At 47.3% G+C, this 18909-nt stretch overlaps 1 protein-coding gene across 16 annotated transcripts in view; it reads left to right on the forward strand.

Annotated features, from left to right (window-relative positions):
- The window catches only part of PTPRT (protein tyrosine phosphatase receptor type T), a 1141641-nt gene that overhangs the window by 1102310 nt on the left and 20422 nt on the right, over window positions 1-18909 (forward strand). For 8 of the 16 annotated variants that reach the window (XM_056121254.1, XM_056121255.1, XM_056121253.1 and 5 more), the window contains 8 exons: window positions 4503-4539; window positions 5938-6035; window positions 8430-8489; window positions 9170-9286; window positions 12751-12905; window positions 14200-14335; window positions 16047-16196; window positions 16905-17078. In XM_056121254.1, the coding sequence (XP_055977229.1) occupies window positions 4503-4539; window positions 5938-6035; window positions 8430-8489; window positions 9170-9286; window positions 12751-12905; window positions 14200-14335; window positions 16047-16196; window positions 16905-17078 (927 nt within the window). The remainder of the gene's footprint in view (window positions 1-4502; window positions 4540-5937; window positions 6036-8429; window positions 8490-9169; window positions 9287-12750; window positions 12906-14199; window positions 14336-16046; window positions 16197-16904; window positions 17079-18909) is intronic. The other 8 variants (XM_056121260.1, XM_056121258.1, XM_056121263.1 and 5 more) reach the window with 1 other exon arrangement.

Here is an 18909-nt window from a genome sequence, read left to right on the forward strand (position 1 = left end):
ATCTGGGTCCCCAGTAAGTAACAGATGCATGAGTGCAGAGTGAGATAAATGCTTTTTGGATGCAAACTTCTTTCCCATTGCTCACAGACAGATGGAGGCAGGCCTGGTGCTGGTGTTCAGTCACTCTGCATGCTGTGTAGGTGGGACTTACATGAAATTGAAGTTCTTTTAAGGTTAGGAAGTTTCCTGTGCATCTCTTGTCAAATTGCCAGAGGAGCCCCAATTGAACTGTATATTTTCTTTCACTGGTTAAGGAAGCACATGGTTAGAATGCTTTCTCTGTAGGGATTGTGGATTCTAGGAGGCCAGAGATGGTCTCTGTTTAGAAGCAGTGTGTGGACAGCCAGGCTAAAGCAGCCATACATATGTTAATTTGATAAGGATGTATTAAGGTTGAGAGCCCAGGCTTACTCCTTGGAACTGTGGGCACAGCCTTGAGCAAACCCCAGAGAGTCCTGCCACATTGTGTTCTCATTCAGCTGAGAAAGAAATGGTATAGATGTTGAGATGTCCGGACTAGGCAATTCACTCCAATTCCCACCACCTCAAAGTGCAATTCATTCCCTGACTGCCTTGGCAGAGTCAATTTCTAATGGGAATTTTACATCCTCCCCTTTGGTGACCCTTAGACCAATTTGTTCACCCAAAAGCAGACCTGTCATCCCTCTGGTCTACTCTTTTGTCTTCAATTCTTTGTACTTAGTAGTAGCTGCCCAAGTAATATCTACTGATTGAAAATGGAATGACCAGTTGAACCAGTGAATGGGCAAACAGTAGACTCAAGTATCTGAATCCACAATTGAAATGCCTTGTTCTGAATTTCATCCAATTGATTTTCATACATACTGGAATCTTCCAAATCAGTTTCCTCAAACTTTTCATCTTACAGCCCACGTATTATGGAATGGCCCCTACATTATTGCAAAGATTCTTTTCTATGGAGAATATAAGGAAAATTGATTTTTATAAGTAGTAAATGTATCATTTCTGTAACTCTCAGGATTGGTGTTCCCACTATGCAATTCCACTTATTTAACTGATGTGTTTTAAAATTGGGGGTTGGGAATGGAGCCACATCTGGCAATGGCCACGTGTAGATCTGGCTCTATGCTCAGGGGACTATGCAGTATTGGGAACCCAAGACTCCCAGCTGCAAAGCAAACACTCAGGTGTTTGAAGTATCTCTCCAATCCTAAGTGCATGTCTTAACACATAAGTTCTTCGATTTTTTTGTTCTTAGTTATTTGACCATTTAATATTATAGCACAGCAGTAGGCCATCTGTCTTACAAGCGGCCAACATGCCTGACCTGAGTTCGATTCCTCCGCCCCTTTCAGAGAGCCCGGCAAGCTACCGAGAGTATCTCGCCTGCACGGCAGAGCCTGGCAAGCTCCCCGTGACGTATTCGATGTGCCAGACATAGTAACAACAAAGTCTCCAATGGAGACGTTACTGGGCCCGCTCAAGCATATTATGTATAAATTAGAATTAAGAAGGTTTTAACTTCCATTAAAAAGTTCTTCCAAACGCATACATTTTCACAAAACCCTGTTTTCTAGAAAAATGTCTATTTAGTTAAAAACCAATTTGTGATACTGTTGTTTAGGAAGACAACCTAAATATACTTTTTAGATAAGAGAAATGTTTGATGAGTTCTGTTTTATTATTAGCATTAAAAATATTTGAGGATCCAAAGAGAGTACAGTACAGATAGTTACTACTTTCCTTGTACACAGCTGATATCTGTTTGATCCCTAGAGCTGCATATGGTTCCCTAAGTACCAGCTTGAGTGATATCTGAGCACAGAGCCAGGAATCAGCCTTGAGCATCACCAGGTGTGACCCCAACACCTCACCCCCCAAAAGCCCAAACATTCAAATATACTTTTAACTTTAGTGACCTCTCATATAGTTTTCAGTTTGGGGGTTATGTTGAACAAGATATAATCTTAAAATGATCTCTAGCTTCCTTCCCAGCAGCAGGGTCACATAATTTTATGATTGCATCCTATTCCCCAGTTATCTGAAGGCCTACACAATGAACACAGCATACCTATGACTTGATAGATGTATAGAGCTCAAAGATATATTCTTTTATAATTACCACCAACCAGTCTTTGGTGAAAGTGGCACCCAATTGTGGATGGCATGGCGCATGTCCCCATAGGAAAAATACACACAAAAAGGTGATTGCAAACCATACTATGTGTTCATTAGGTATGTGAACCCCTATAACCTCCAGAAGGATCTCTTCTTTAAAGCCTGGTGAAATGTTGGGACATAGGCACTAGGGGCTAGGGAGGGTTGAGAGGACAAGGATGAAGACAGATGATGAGTCCAGAGCTAAAATATTTGAACATCATCATGTAGGCAATGAGGCACTTTCACAGACTTTAATTGGAAAAGTAACTTCATATGTCAAGGTCTATCAGTATGGCCAGATGCAGACAGGCTGTGGGATACGTGTGAGGCAGGGAGTCAGACAGTGGTTGGTGCTATAACGGATAAGGGAGGATGATCACTATAATGAGTAGCACAGGGATGATAGAGAGTTTTTCTCTACTCTAAGAAACTTTCTTCTGTTTCCAGACCTACTGAGGAAAATTCCCAGAATCCAATTTTTCCTACAAGCTGGATAATTATTCATCAGGTCTGGGGAAACTGATAACTCTTCCTGACTCTCCCCTTCCTTCCCCTTCTCGTGTCTAAGAAAGGTCTTCAGCTACAGCATAATACAAAACAGCAGAGAAAATTGAAGGAATTGTGGCCTTTGAAACTCTCTAGCGGACAGCTTAGACTTAAGTCATGATAGCTGATCGATAAAACAATAAAATTCTATTGATAACAAAGACATCTATAATAAATCTCACCATTATGCCTGGCATGTAGCTGTCCTGTGTTAATTCATGCCATTGCCTATGGCCCTGCCAATAATGCTCTGATGTAAATATCATCCTTCCTATTTTACAAAGAAAAAAAGGGTTATAGCAAGTTTAAGAACCAAACTACACAGTATCTGAAGGACAAAGCCAGGATTCCCACCAAGGTAGTTAGATCCAGAGGCTGCACATATAGCTGCCATGCTCTGCTGCCCTATGGTTGGTTTTACAATACCTAATCTATCATGCATTTGAACTGTGCCAGCTTCTATGGGAATGTTTCTTTAAACTTAGGAACTAGAGTTTGTCCTTGAGAAACTGATTCGCTAAGAAGATAAGAGCACTCACAGACCTTAGAGACCTTAGGAGAAGCTGTTGATTCCCAGCTGGTACAGGTGACCATTCTGGTCATGGCATGACATTATCTTGGGTAAATGCTCTCATCCTAGATATCTCTAGGCTATGTCCAACAATGATAAGATACATACTAAATATTTTTAGAGCAAGGGGAAGACTGAGACAGAGAAATGCACAGAGGACTCAGGAATTAGTCTTCAAATCAGAAAATGAATCTGCAACTTGAGTGACACCATAACTAGTTTACCATAAACCACACAGACTGCAACTCCAGATTAATTCCTGAAGGAGAGTGCCTGAAACAGCCTGTTTCCGTGAACTGGAAAGAAAATATTTCACCAACCAAATAGGTATTCTTCCAGCTGCAGGTTTGTTTTCTCCTGGGATAGTTAACAGCAGAGAAAAGTGGATATCAGGACTGTCAAAGAACTCTAAAACCCACATCCCCTACAACTGGAATCAGTATTGCTTTATTTGTCCATTTATCCATTCATTGACTCACTTACTCATTTAATACGGGCACATTATGTTGAGTGTTTGGAAGTAAATAGAGATCTGTCCCCCAACCATAAACTTCTCCTTGATCTGACAGGCTTCCTCACTGCTGCAGGAAAAGGGGTCCTCCAGATCATGCCATGAAAAAGAAAAGGGTATCTTCCTCTTGCCCAGTGATCATGATTGTGGGGCACCAAGCCACAGCAGAGTCTGTAGGAATACATGAAAAATAGAACAAGGAAATCATAATCTGGCCTTTGAAACAGGAAGTTGCTTTGACAGTCTCCAGGTCAGACTGACTCAGGATCCTATTTGCCCACCCCGATTTTATTGTCTATGCAGAAAGGCAGTGGAACAGCTCTCCCAACTGACTTTTTCTATTCAACATTAATGCCCGGATAAAACACTCTCTCTGAGGTGCCCTCCAGAGCCCAGCCCAGTTCTCTACACTCAGTTGTGTCTCAGGGAAGACTTTTTCAGTGATTGATAACCCATGAAAGACTGAATTCATGGGTATAAGTGAGCCCCCCCTCCCCAGTATTTGCTGCCGGTTTAATCTATTTGGAAAGCTTCCTGGTAACTAATAATCAGTAAGAGTTAGCACTTTACATGCATTGTCTCATTGAATCCTTGCCCCTTTCTGTAAGTTGTCTAATAGTCTTCCCACTTGCCTATGAGGAAACCTAGTCTTAGAAAGAAGCATTAGTAATATTAGGCTGTTTGCAAGCTTTGCCTACAGATCCTTCACTGTGCCTTTTCCCTGTTCTCCAGGGGTACCATCGTCCTCGGCACTACATTGCAACTCAAGGTAAGTGACTCCTTTTCCTTTATGATGAGGCATGCTTATCACTGGAGGAGGGAAATGAGCTTCTACCAGTGTAGAAGTCACACAGGACATGGGCAGGAGAGTCTCCAAGGGTCCTGGGGATGACTGAGTTATTATTTTGGGAGAGAAGGTGAAGTCACCCCCAGATGTGGGGAAAGGAGGTGGGGAGTGGAATCTGGGAGAGCAGAGAAAAAGATGTCCCTCCTGGAAAGTAGTCAGGAGAGTTGGACACCTGCCTGCAGGGCAACACAAAACTCATCAACCCCAGGAATGCACCATCCATCTATAACTCATCTATAGATGGAGCTGGGTGGCGCCTTATCACCCCAGTGGGAAGGTACCTGGAAGAGAGAAGCAGGCACTTTCCAGAAAAATAGAGTGTTCATAAGTTACAGAGCCTTGAAAATGTCCCAAACTTTCAAACCCTCAGCAAGAAAGCCCTGTGGCAGTATAGAGAGTGGCATATTTATAGACACTATTCAGTGTAACCTATGGGTCTTAAATGTCCTAACAATTCGTAGGTTAATTAAATAAAGTGTGATGGATTCATATGATAGGAAATCATGCAGCTAGGGGGAAAATAACATGCTTGGTAAGAAATTTTAAGGGTGTAGGAAATGCTTGTAATAGGTATGATGATCTCTATAGTAAGTGCATGCATGTACACCTATGTACATAAATGTATGTGTGTATATAATATATATGTACAGAAAAAAGGAATTCAGATTTTTGTATCAAATACAAAATATATGTATGCTTATATTTTATAATTTTTAAAATAAGAAAGATATCAATGTAAAAGTTTTGATAGAAATTTCCAGTGAAATTGCTTTGGCCTCTCAGATCGTATCACTCATGTCTTATCTTTTATTTTTCCGCTCCTTTTTGGGGGGCTCCAGTTGAATGCCACAGTTTCTGCCAAACTCAAAATTAGATATCTCCTATATATGGTCTTAGCTGTAGGCTCCTAGTAGCATCTCTGACCTTGGACTTCCACCCTCCCTATCCATTTTCTTCCTTTCATTGAGGCTCTGGAGTCCAGTTTCTGAAAACTCCCTTAATCTCTATTTTTAATTCATAGTGTGGACCAGGTAGGAAGGTGGGTTAGAAGAGTAGAGCCAGAGGAGGAAGATAGCAGAGAAAATGGGGAAAGTCACCATGATTTCCAAGAGGGGTAGGAAATTTACACTGTCATGGAAATTTAAACCTGCCATTGATCACCTGCATGCTAACTTCCCAGGCTTTAAGCCTTGCTTCAGCCATATCTGAGTGGGGATTGCTTAGTCTCCCACTGTCTCACCTATATGGACACCTCACAAGTACAAGGTGCTACTTCCTGCTCCTAACATCTTTGAACCTGATGCTGTCTCTGTTTGGCAGGTCCAATGCAGGAGACCGTAAAGGACTTTTGGAGAATGATCTGGCAGGAGAACTCAGCCAGCATCGTCATGGTCACCAACCTCGTGGAAGTGGGCCGGGTAAGCCCCTCCTGCTGAACCCTGGAGAGAGGGTGTAGGCATGGCACACCTGCCCCGTGCATGGTGCCCAGTGCCTCCTGTCCCATCTCTCACTTTCCCAGCAACCTGCAAGGGAGAAATCCTCACTCCTATGTCACATTGCAGGAAGGTTCTTTTCCTTCCAATTCTCTCATCCCTTTCTCCACCCTCATTCTCATTGACGAAGTCATCTCATGTCGTTGAAGGAAATAAAAGCCATACTCAGTGAATGGTCCTCTTCACAGCACAGGAAAGCTACCATCCTGCTGGGCTCTCCCACCTTCTTCTTGTTCTCTCCATGATCGGGCTGGGCCATACCAAAGAGCTGTTTGGGATGCCAGGCCAGATTCTCCTCTGTTTCTTAGGACTCAGCCTCAGATAAGAGAAAAGTGACTTCTGCCCTTCCCAGGGCAATCCCAGTGCCTTGCAAAGCAAGATCTCCATGAGCCTGATCTCGTTTTCCCTCCCCCACTTGAAAACTAAGCCTCCTTCTCCCTGCCGGCTTATTCCCCTCAGCATCTGAACATACTGTGAGCCCTTGGCCCTATAAAGATAAAACTAGCAAACAAAAATGATTCTCTTGTCCCTACTTTGTTGCCCCACTTGAAAGACACACGCGCAGGCTGTCTCTTCCCTCCTGTTCTCTTCTCCCTGCTCCATCAAGGTCACTTCCTCATTCCAGCTGCAGGGAATGGGTCAGTATACTGCATCCTTCATGCTGATACATCTAAAAGCCACTTCTTTCTTCTCATTATGCTCCCCATCTCGGCCACATCCGCCCCTCGCCACTGCTCTTCCTCCTCTACTCCTTGGCATTCTTTAGGGCTTGGGCTATGATCTCCCTTCTGCTCTGTTTCCACTTCCCCCTCTACAGGGGTTAGTAGTGGGATGGCTCTTCGCAGCTTGCTTTTGCCTCCTGAGGATCCTGTGGCATGTGGGTGGGTGGGCAGCTGGTCTGAAAGTCAGAAACAGCAGAATTCAGAAGGCCTTTTACATATCCTATCTGCTAACTAAAGAGTGGGCAGGTAAGTTTTTTGTTTTAGAAGAACAATAATCCCTTAAAATAGTCCTGGCCTGTAATACATGGGATGGGGAGAAGTCGAGATGTTGGTGATAACCCAGTGAAGGGTCTGGTCATTTCTGACCTGCTAAGAATTTAGGGCCAGGAGAAATTTTATTGAGTCCACACATCCACAGTCCATTTCCCAGTTTTACAGATGAGGAAACAAACTCCCAGGATGGAGCAACTCCTTCAACATTATCCAATTCCTACAGACACAACATCCAACTCTTAACATTCATTTTGGGGTTTATGCTTCCTCCTCTAAGGAATGCCCCACCCCAATGACTCTTAGGATACAGCCACTATGGATAAAAAGTCCAGCCCTGCAATTTAAGAATTCTGAGGTGGGGCCAAAGAGATAGGGTCACAAGAACTTAACCTTGCATGCGGTCCAACCCTACTTCCATCCATGCCAGCACCTCCAGAAGTGATCCCTGAATACAGAGCCAGGAGAAGCCCCTGAGCATCACAGGACATGACCCAAATAAATAAATAATAAATAAATAACGAATAAAAATTTAGATGCCAATCCCAAATTGTCACCAACTGCCTTGTGACACTAGGTACAGATCCCTTTGATAGGTAGATGGTGAATCAAAGTTGGACTGCTCTGGATGGACCTCCTATAGGTGCCAGGTCCTGTGCCAGAGATTTAGGTTGCTTCACTTCACAGTTCACAACTACTGCATTTTGCAGTATTCCTGGTAATTGTCTGCATACCTGACATTAGGTCCTGTTCCTTCCCTTGATAACAGTTGATTATGGACAGTTTTCTTAGCCTCCCCAAGCTTCAGTTTCCTCATCTGTAAAATGGGATTCATAATTTAATAATAATAATAATAATTCCCACAGGCATGTGGCAGAGTTAGCTCCCATTTTGTATAAAATCGGAGACTACATGAGATTTCAGCACTTCTGGGAGCTGCCCAGCTCCTGAGTGCTAGAACGAAGCAATGCATCCATTTGCCCCCCCCCCCCCCCCCACAGTCTGTTGCATTAGACCAGTGTTTCCCTAAGTGGGTTCCGTGGAATGCTAGTCTGCAGGATGTTTAGCAAGAAGAGGGTTCCATGGTTAAATACGTTTGGGAAATGCTGTGAACTCTTTGCCCCTTTTGGAAAGTCACAAAATCCACATTAGCATTAGCACATTCATGAGCTGAGTGGTACATAGCAAAGCAGCCTGTGTAGTTGTGTTTAATCCGGCATTTCCCAAACTCATTTGACCACAAAACCTTTTTTGTTTGTTTTTTTTTTTGTTTCTTGTTTTTGTTTTTTTTTATTTTGTTTTGTTTTTTTCACCTAACACCTATTAGCACCCAGCGGAACACACTGTGGGCAATGCCACGCTAGGCCGTGCGGCGTCCCCCGGAATGGTAATGCTTTTGTTCTTTTAAGGGGAAACCGATGATCTCTCTTTCCTCCTGCGGAGTGTGACTTAGAGTCCAGTGGGGGCATGGCTTGTGCGTGGCGCCTGCACTCTCCGCCCAAGCAGTGAGCAGTGGCACAGTCTTCCCTCGGCACCTTCCTTCTCCTGACAAAGAACTGTTCTCCTTCCTGCCCCCATGACCACTTCTTAGTAGCGTCCCTCTCCTGCCCACTTCGTCCACCTCCTCGCTGCTTCCTGCCTTTTATACTCATCTCAACAAGGCTGGTCCCACTCAGCCCGATAAAGCTGTGGACTCAGCCACAGAGAGAAACTGGCCATGGGACCTTGGACAAGTCACTAAACCTCCAACCTCAGTATTATTTTCCCCTGTTATATTGGGGGTGAGCACCCCTATCTCACCTAGATCTGTGTGATCACTTTATGGGGAAATGGATTGGACAGTGCTAAGGAGCTCTACAAAAGAAGGCCCTAGAGCCTTCCTAAGAGCTCCAAACCCTTTGTGAGTGACGTTGGGCATAGGATTGATTCCCCAGCCAGCTGGGAAACCCCTTGGACTGAAATTCCACCCAGTAGCCCTGGGGATATTTTGAATGGGAAGATCAGTTGAGGCAGCAGTTTACACCCAGACACCTGGTCACACATCCTTATGTCTGTCTTTTCTCACAGGTGAAATGCGTGCGGTACTGGCCGGATGACACGGAGGTCTATGGGGACATTAAGGTCACACTGATTGAAACCGAGCCCCTGGCGGAATATGTCATACGTACCTTCACAGTCCAGAAGGTAAAGCTTCCCTTCTGGTTCACCATGCTAGCTGGTGTGTTTTTTCATTCAGGACACATGGTGAGGGAGGGTCTCTCCTGCACCGAGACCATCCTTGGCACCAAAAGACTCCAGCCATCCAGCCATATATGCATCGATGCACTCCAACAAATCTCCACTAGCACAAGTGATATGCAGAACTCAATAGGCAAATCCATAGAATAATTGTAGCAGGTGGTACAAACCACACGTGGGAATGTGTCCTTGGGGCTGAGTTGATTTGGAGGATGAAGTGAAAAATTCCCAGTACATCCAGTTCCATTATCAGTGAGGACTATGCACATGACATTGGAGTCAGCAGGCTGGGCCATACAATGTGCTGATGGCCAACCCAAATAGGTTTGTGAAGTGTGCTTCACCAGCAGGACTCTCTCACCCTGGAGGTTGCCCCTCAGTGTCTGGACCAGGTCTATGGATTGACTGATATGGGGAAACAGAGCTCTGGCCCTATGACATTCACGCCATGAGAACAACTAATGACACACTTGTGAGAGGTTACCCTGCTGCATTCTTGAAGCTCTTTTTCTCTTCTGCTTCAGCTACCTTAATCCAGGGGTTCACTCTGGCCAGGATTTTAGCCATAGGACTCCTCACAGGACTATCTACCTGGTCTTAGTTGTAGTTTCCTACAAGCAGAGCTTCAGGCAAGAATTGGTGCCCTTATTATCTATAAAGAAAAATAAGTCTGAGGGACAGGGCAGTGAGGGAGACAGGCCAAGGCCACGGCAGAAACTGAGCAAGGATGCATTCTCACCCCACTGATGCCTGGAGCCCAGGAGTGGCAGAGGTATTCTCAACTTAAGAAAAGTGGTTTATCTTTATTTTCCTTGTTTTGGGGGCATCACACCTGGTTGTGCTCAGCGACTATTCTTGACTCTCCACTCAGGGATCATTTCTGGTGGGACTCAGGGGACCATATGCAATGTTGGAGATAGAACCTTGGTTGACTGCATACAAAGCAAATGACCTACCCACAATTTTATCATTCCACCCCCCAAGAAAAGGGATTTTGGTACTTAGGTAACTGCTCATCCTAGTTTGTCCACAGACATTCTGGCCTAAACACTGAAGGTCTAATGCCCTGAGAGAGACTCAGCCCTGGGAAAACTGACAGTCACTTGGTTGGTTTAAGGATCCTCAGACTAAGATGCCCACCCAGCCTGCAGCCCCAGAGGAAGTGAGCTGAGAGTGCTTCTCTGAAAGGGGCTAAATATTCAGCCAAGACTTATCAACTGGAGATGATGTCACGTCTCAGGAAAGGGGGTTTGGATAGGCACCCATCATGCCTTCTATACCTCCCAGCCCCCCATCTATACCATCCTCTACAGAGCAGCTGCTGTTCTTCACGTGATGGTGCAGGTTCCCTACTATGTAAGCATCTGTAACTACCATGAGCTCCCAGTGCTTTGGGGTTAAGACCAGGTCTTCCAGGATCGAGCAACACAACCAGCAACTCCCATGGCACTTTCTGCTTTCTCTTGGTGTTGTCCCGGGGCATCTGTGATTCTGTTCCCTGCCTAAACCTGCCCCACGCCTCTGCCTAAGCAGTCTTTTTGTTGAGAATTCCTCCACTGTCTCAACTAGTACTAAGGTGTCAGAATGTCACGAGGATTAGTGCTCAGACTATGGAGCTAGGGTTCAAATTTCAGCTTTATGATATTATAAGAAGTAGGCTGGAGCAATAGCACAGTGGTAGGGAATTTGCCTTGTGTGCAGTTGACCCAGGTTCTATCTTGAACCTGGCCTGACCCAGGTTCAATTCCTCCGCTCCTCTCAGAGAGCCCAGCAAGCTACCAAGAGTATCTTGCCCACACGGCAAAGCCTGGCAAGCTCCCCGTGATATATTTGATATGCCAAACACAGTAACAAATCTCACAATGGAGGTGTTACTGAGCCCGCTCGAGCAAATCGATGAACAACCAGAGGACAGTGCTATAGGAAGTATGAGGATTGATAAGAGGGTTAAATGATTGACTGCAAATGGTATATTCAAGAGTGACAAGCACATAGCTGATTCATAATACCTAGTACCTATTCTTTCCACTCTTAGTGTTTCAAGATTCAGGTCAGATGCTGCCTCCTCCAAGAAGTCTCTGATTTCTCCCTTCCCCAGAAGGGAGGCAAACCCTCCCTTATTCTTTTGAATAGAATTCTCTATTAAGGAGTCTGCCTCACACCGCCAGCTCCTAGGATCAGTTCCAGAAACAAAGCACTGTATCTTTATTTCCACCTTCTTGGTGCATTGACATAAGGGTGGATACCAATAAGGAACAATCCAGCATCCTATTCAGTACTCTCTGCCGGAATTTCTAAGTAGAAAAAAAGAAGAGAAAAAGGAGTGGATATTGCATAAGCTCCGCTCAGAAGTATGGCCTGAACTCACTGGACAGAGTAACTTGGGGTCTAGAGTGTGTCTGTGTGAAGGAAGGGAGGAGGGAGTAGAAGCAGGACTCATCTGAGCTCCATACTCCACACCCCCATCAACTGAGGAACCCTGATTTTACTTCCTATCACATTGTAAATAAGAGTGGTTTGGGTTTTTTTTTTTACTCATACCCACTGATGCTCAGGGGTTACTCCTGGTTCTGCACTCAGGAATCACTCCTGGCGGTGCTTGGGGGACCATATAGGATGCCGGGGATCGAACCCAGGTCAGCTGCATGCAAGGCAAATGCCCTACCCACTGTACTATTGCTCTGACCCCACATTGTAAATAAGAATCTAATCAAGAAGAAAGTGTGATTAAGGGTGTTTTGTTTTGTTTTGTTTTGTGTGATGTGCCCAGATGGAGCCAGGGCCTCATTTTTTGTTTGTTTATTTGATTGGTTTGGGGGTCATGTCTGGGAGGGCTCAGAGGCTACTCCCTGGGGTCACTCCCAATTGTGGACCATGCAGTGCTGGAGGAACTGTGCTGTCAGAGATTGAACCGGAAGCTCCCACATGCAAAGCCTGAGCCATCACTGTGGCCCTGGGGGTTGACACTTCTGAGGCCTGTGCTCTGCCTCTGAGCTGCTTCCCTGGCCCCTGCTGCTCCTTATTGCTCTTGTTTGTTTGAAGGCCACCCTGTGGGCCTCCAGCCTGCAATTTCTGAAAAGCCACCTTTTCCCTAGGAAGCACCTCAATCCTAGCCCTCTGCTGTGGGCCTCCCCATGCCCACGGAGGGTGCCCAGCCCATGCCATGAGTACCCTCCCGACCTGCATGGGTGTGCAGGGAGGGAGTGCCTGAGCAATGCAGAACTCGAGGCTCTGAACACACCCTCCACCTTGTGCCTCACTCTCAGAAGCAGCTGACCCAAGACTCTCTCATTCCAGACAGTGGCTCCAGTGGACCCCAGCCACTTAGAGGCTGGGCCACAGTGCAGGGGGAGGGGGATGGGCATGGGGCGGCAGGTGGAGGAACCAAGGCTTGTTCTTTCTCTCCTCAGAAAGGCTACCACGAGATCCGGGAGCTTCGCCTCTTCCACTTCACCAGCTGGCCTGACCACGGCGTCCCCTGCTATGCCACAGGCCTCCTGGGTTTTGTGCGCCAGGTCAAGTTCCTGAACCCCCCGGAGGCCGGGCCCATCGTAGTCCACTGCAGGTGAGTACACAGGGTTCCCAAAGGTGAGTCCACCCAGAGGTCTCTCTTCCCTTCCTTTCTTGGTTTCTTGGCCTTCCACAGGCCCCTGAGGCATCCCTTGCGCCCAGCCCCAAGTGAAGAGATCTGAGTCCCAGGTTGAACCACCACATAATAGTAACCGTTGCCACTGTTGTTGTTGCTGCTGCTCTGGGGGGTGTGGGTGTGGCCTGACCTCATGGATTCTTTTGCAGTTTTTCTGAGCCTCCCTAGCAATCAGGCTTCCCCTGATGGTGATCAGGATGCCATGTAGTGCTAGGGCCCTGTGCGTGCCACACTTGTGTTTCAGCCCTTTGCACTATCTCCCCAACCCCCTACACTCTTGCTTCTTGCAGCCACTTCTCGTGCAGCCTTGTGAAGTGGAACCCCATGTTACAGATGGCAAAATGGAGGTGATGGCAGGTTTCCCAGCTCCTGGTGTAAAATGGCAGAGCCAATGTTTGACCAGCTTCTCTCCAGATTCTGGTCCTGGGCGGTGGGCTGCCCCAGTGGAAGCCACTCCCCTTCATGTCTGTTTATAAAATCAGTCACTGGATAGAGAGTGAAGGGGAAGCTCCAGTCTTCACCTGACCGTAGACTTTACTATCTAGAAAGCTACACTCAGGGTGAGAGCTGTTTCCTGCCCCATCCTAAAGGACATGAAGTGCCAGGGCTATTAGGGGGACGCCAGCCTGTGTCCCCTCCCCTTCCTGAGGTCTCTCTTATGGGTGATCTGAGACTTCCCACCCAGCTTGCCTTGCAATATCTGGACTGTTCTGAAGTGAATACTCTGTCTGCTCCTGTTTGGGCACTGCCCCATCAGCCTGGACCTGGACTCCAGCTGCCAATGGTAGATGTATCCGAGCTAGTCTCTTTGTCACACAGCACTGACCTTCCCCCAACAGCAAGGTCACAAAGTCACAGCACACCCATTCCACAGAGGAGGTTCTGGAGGGTTGAGGGCTATGCACATCACACACACACACACACACACACACACACACACACACACACACACCTGAGACTCACTTTGCTTGTATCCTCTGCTTTACAGCAAGACTATTCAAGGAAAATAGAGCAGTCTCCCCCAAATTTTTTATCCCAGGAGAAGCCAGAGAAGGGGTGAGGGGGTGAAAGGGGACATGACCATCTCATGCCCCCTTGCAGGATGTCTCTCTTCCTGCACACTAGGTCCCCATATGAATTTGGGAAGGGTCATCCATGGGCTTTCCTGCAGGTCCCCCACAACCCCTCACACAGTCCTCACTGTCTCTTTCAGTGCTGGGGCCGGAAGGACAGGCTGCTTCATTGCCATTGACACTATGCTCGACATGGCTGAGAACGAAGGGGTGGTGGACATCTTCAATTGTGTGCGTGAGCTCCGAGCCCAGAGGGTCAATTTGGTACAGACAGAGGTGAGTCCTGGGCTCTGGGTCAGAGGAAGCCTTGGAGCAGTGGCCCCCCAACATTTTGACACCCTGAACTGGCCCTGATCCTAGTGGTCAAACACCCTGGGCGAGGGGTCCTAGAGGCAAGGTCCTGGGTTTGGGGAAATGGAAACGATGTAAGATGTGGCTAGAGGAAAACACACAGTCTTGCTCTTTGGTAGGAGAGACTGACTTTCAAATAGGTGCATGTGGCCAAGCTCCCATGTGTGTGTGTACAAAGAAACAGACCAGGTCTCAGAGAGAACAGTTGCTCCATGAACATGTCGGGCCCTGCGGTCTGGGGAGATCATCCAGGGCTATACACATTCACACCTTGAATACATGTAGCTCTGCATTAAATCCCTTCCACTGTATGCCGCCACCTCCCACAGCACTGCCACATGGAATCCTGGTGGCCCTCGGGACTGTGGGCCTGAGTAGCACCATATTACGGGGCCCTCACTGGTGGGCTGTGTTTGGCCCCTTGTTCTCCAGAGCTCTGCTTGGGGATTAAAAAAAACATGCAAAGGCATATAAGTGGCAGCCACAGCTTCTTCATCTTCTGCCCAGTGGGTTTAGAGGAGACTTCCCAGAGCAGATGGAAGATTGAAGGCTCAGGGACAGGGAAGGGTGTTCCAGGAGAAAGGATCAACAGGTGTCAAAGACAGAGGGTGGGGGTTGGAGGGGCTTTGATTCTGGAACAGTCCCAGACTCGGGAATGGGAATGTGGATGGTTTTATTGGGAGGTGATCCCCAAATGCTGAAGAGGTGAATGGGGGACAAGAGACCAAGGAAGAAAGAAAATCCAGTTTTGAGACAAAGTTTTGGACAAACTCTCTCACCCAATGACTTCTGGAGCCCCTTCCAGGGGCACTGTGGACAAAGTAGACTGTCCCAGTTTTCCACCCTAGATAGGGAGCCCCTAGCTCTCCATCTAGCACATTGGAGGGCGCCTTCCTGAGGCGTTATCTTGTGCACACAGCCCAAGTGCATGTCTGGATCTGAGAAAGCATCCTGCAGCACAGACCTCGCAAGGATCCAGCCCTGCCAGGATGTGTCCTTCAGACAAAGGAGAAAGCTGGCCAGGGATACAGATAATAGACCAGCGGTTCCCAGAGCAGTTAGGGCTTGAAGGAGGAGTCAAATGTACAATGAAGGATAAGAAGAGGACTTATGGGGTCACCCTAATGCAGAGTGTACACATGGCAAAATGCAAAATAAAATGTTACCTTTGAAAAATAATTTCAAACTGGTGCCAGAGACGTGGCTCAAATGACAGCATGCGCTTTGTTTGTGAGGCCCTGGTTTTGCTCCCTGATTTGATGGGTGCCGCCCAGGAAGTCCCTCTCCCCCCCCAAACACACACAGAAGAATTGAAAATAATCGGGAAGCAGTAAATACAAAACAAAATGAAAGCCAACAAACTAGGTATAAGCATAGTTATGCCAAGCAGGACAATTAAGAGCAGCAGCTGTTGCCTTTCCAGAACTTTCTCATTCACATTGGCAGGGGAGCTCCTAAATTCTGCACCAAGGATAGAACTCACCACTTAGAAAGCTGGAAACATGGCTCTAGAAGAGAAGGTCATGATTGGGCAGGGCCAAGAAGCATGTCCTTCCAGGCATGGGTGAACTGGGGACCACCACCAGCCTCCTAGCCCCTTCTCATGCAACCCCCTCCCCTCTCCCGTGTTCTGCAGGAGCAGTACGTGTTCGTACATGATGCCATCCTAGAAGCTTGCCTCTGTGGCAACACCGCCATCCCTGTGTGTGAGTTCCGTTCTCTCTACTACAACATCAGCAGACTGGACCCGCAGACAAACTCCAGCCAGATCAAGGATGAATTTCAGGTGGGAGCCTATTCCTGGCGAGCCAGCCAGTCTCACAGCACTGAGCACATCCCTGGCATTCTCCAGGGGGAAATGGATCTCTATGGGTGCTTCCAGTTTCTGCACTCCAGACAGCTGCAGGCTTCCTGGCAGCACCTAAAATGCACAGCCATAAGCAAGTTCCCACCGGCTGCCCCATAATTGCTGAGGCTCTGCTTAACTCTGATTATGTTTTTGAACTGAGATCTGATTTCAGGTTTGTCCAGACTGGGTGGAGACACATTTAGACACACAGGTGTGGATTTCATGCTTCTCCATCCCTGGAGGGGACTCGGATTTCCTCAATATTTCTGCCTAATTACAGTTTGCCTTGGGTCCCAGTGTTTCAAAGTGGGGTCCAGAGTCTGAGAGCATCTACTTCCTCTGGGAGCTTGTTATATATGCAAAACATGAGCACTGGGGAGACAATACAGGAACTAAGATTTATGCCATGAGAATGGTGACCCCAGTTAGGGTCCTGGTACCTGATGCCCCCCAGGTGCAGCCCTGGATGCCATGCCCTGAGAGCTGCTAGCCCAGAATAGCAGCAGATGACAATAGCATTCCAGCCAGAGGTCCAGGTTTGAAGGATAGACATGGGGTCAGGCTGAATTTGAACATCACCATCTTTTCTCTTGGCGATGGTGAGTGGGGAACCAGTGTCTACCTGTTCATCCATGTGCCCTTCAGACCCTCAATATTGTGACTCCCCGCGTGAGGCCTGAAGATTGCAGCATTGGGCTTCTCCCCCGGAACCATGACAAGAATCGGAGCATGGACGTCTTGCCACTGGACCGCTGTCTGCCCTTCCTCATCTCAGTGGACGGCGAATCCAGCAACTACATCAATGCGGCCCTGATGGACGTAAGCACAGCCCTGCTCTCAGTGTATCTTGCAGGGAATAAAGGCTCTTCCCCAAGTGGTGGTGGTGGAACTCAGGGCCCTAACTGGACCCTGAAAACCAGTTTTCTCTTGCTTCCCATCCTGCTGATCTCCAGGAAGGTTGTGGTTGGGGTCCAAACCTAAGTGTAAGCTGTGCTTCTAAAGGAGCCTAAGAGAACAGAACAGAAGAGGGCCCAAGATAGTACAGCAGTTAGGGTTCATGCCAGGCATGCTCGTGACCCAGGTTCACTCCCCAGTACCATCTTGTCCCCCAAGCATCACTGGATACATCCCAGAGGCTCTAGAGGTGTCTTAGTGAAATCCAGGACCATCTGGATCAGATGCTCAGTGAGTGGTGAGGAAGCAGAAAAAAGAGACAGAAGGGAGGCAGCCAAGGGCTCATCAAGGGAGACAGACCCTGTCCTTGACCATGACCATGCTGGAGGGATGTAGCTCTCGCTGGCTTAGCATAGGTTCCCAGGAAGCTCCTTCTACCCAGACCCGGCTTGGGATTTGACTCATGACTTTCTCCCTGGGTCCTCCCACCACTTTGGCTCTTCATCCTGTTGTTTCTGGAAGGTAGAGACCTTTGAGGCTGGATGGAGCTGTGGATCATCTAGTCTAATCCGTGTACTTTTCAGCAAGAGAAACTGAGGCTTCAGAGCCTGGCTCAAGGGAATCCCAAGAGCAGGTGGCAGAGCAGAAAGCAGGCCTCTGGGCTGACCCCCATCCCATGGGCTCAGTATGACAGAAAGTAAGCAATCTTACCTACTGAGTTTCAGGGCTCAGACAGGATGGAACTGAAGCCCTCTGAGCCCCTCCTACCCATGACTGAAGTCACATTGGTCCAGTCATGTGAACATCCTCCCATTTTAACCCCAACAGACAGGAACCTGGTGTGCTCTCTCTGGCTTTATGCTGAGAGTTCATCAATGTTGGAGGTAAAGAGGTAGGAGAAGTCCTCAGTGGGCTCTTTGGTTTTGGGTCCAGGGACCGAATAGTCTTGCCTGATCAGACCAAAGAGCTGGAGATATAAGCATGTTCCCAGATCAATGTGTAATGTATGTACAGCTCAGTGTGTGTGTGTGTGTGTGTGTTTGTGTGAGAGAGAGAGAGAGAGAGAGAGAGTGTGTGTGTGTGTCTGTGTGTGCGTGTCTGTGTCTGTGTGTGTTATTACAGATGGTGCCTGGGGGTGTGTCCATACTTCCAAGTTCTAGCTGTATTTGCCACTATCCCAACTGCCTTTCCCCATCCCAGCACAATCCCACTTGCTCCTGGCCTCTACTTAGTCTGTTAGCAATGCCTACAGTCAGATGCCTTTGCCCAGCTAAGATGCTGATTGTATTCTCTTAGTCCACAGGGCATTGAGGGGGCCTTTGCCTTTCTTATTAAAAAAAAAAAAGGAATCCTTATCTGTATTCCAACTCAGTCCGTGCATTATCTGGTAACCATAGCAGCTTTGCTCTGAGCAGAAAAATATGAAGTCCTCTGGGTTAATTTTTAATGTTTCCCCTGGTAAAGGATGATGTTATCCATGAAATGGATTGCTGGCTGATCCCTGAAACCCGGCAGGAGCACGGATCTTGAACATATTTTCAGATAAGGCTTTGTCAGGCATGCCGGCCTAATAGAGCGTTTATCACAGAGACAGGGAAAAAGGAAAGAAAACTAACATTTGCTGCATGTCGGACACCATGCCAGGTCCCAGACTTAGGCTGTTTTGTTCTGCCTTTGGGTATTATTATCCTCGTTTTCTGACCGACATACTGGGGGGGGTCAGAGTTTTTCCAAGATCAACAAGTTCAGAAAGGAC

The sequence above is a fragment of the Sorex fumeus genome, unplaced genomic scaffold, assembly GCF_029834395.1.
Source record: "Sorex fumeus unplaced genomic scaffold, SorFum_2.1 ptg000044l, whole genome shotgun sequence".
NCBI classification, from domain to species: domain Eukaryota; kingdom Metazoa; phylum Chordata; class Mammalia; order Eulipotyphla; family Soricidae; genus Sorex; species Sorex fumeus.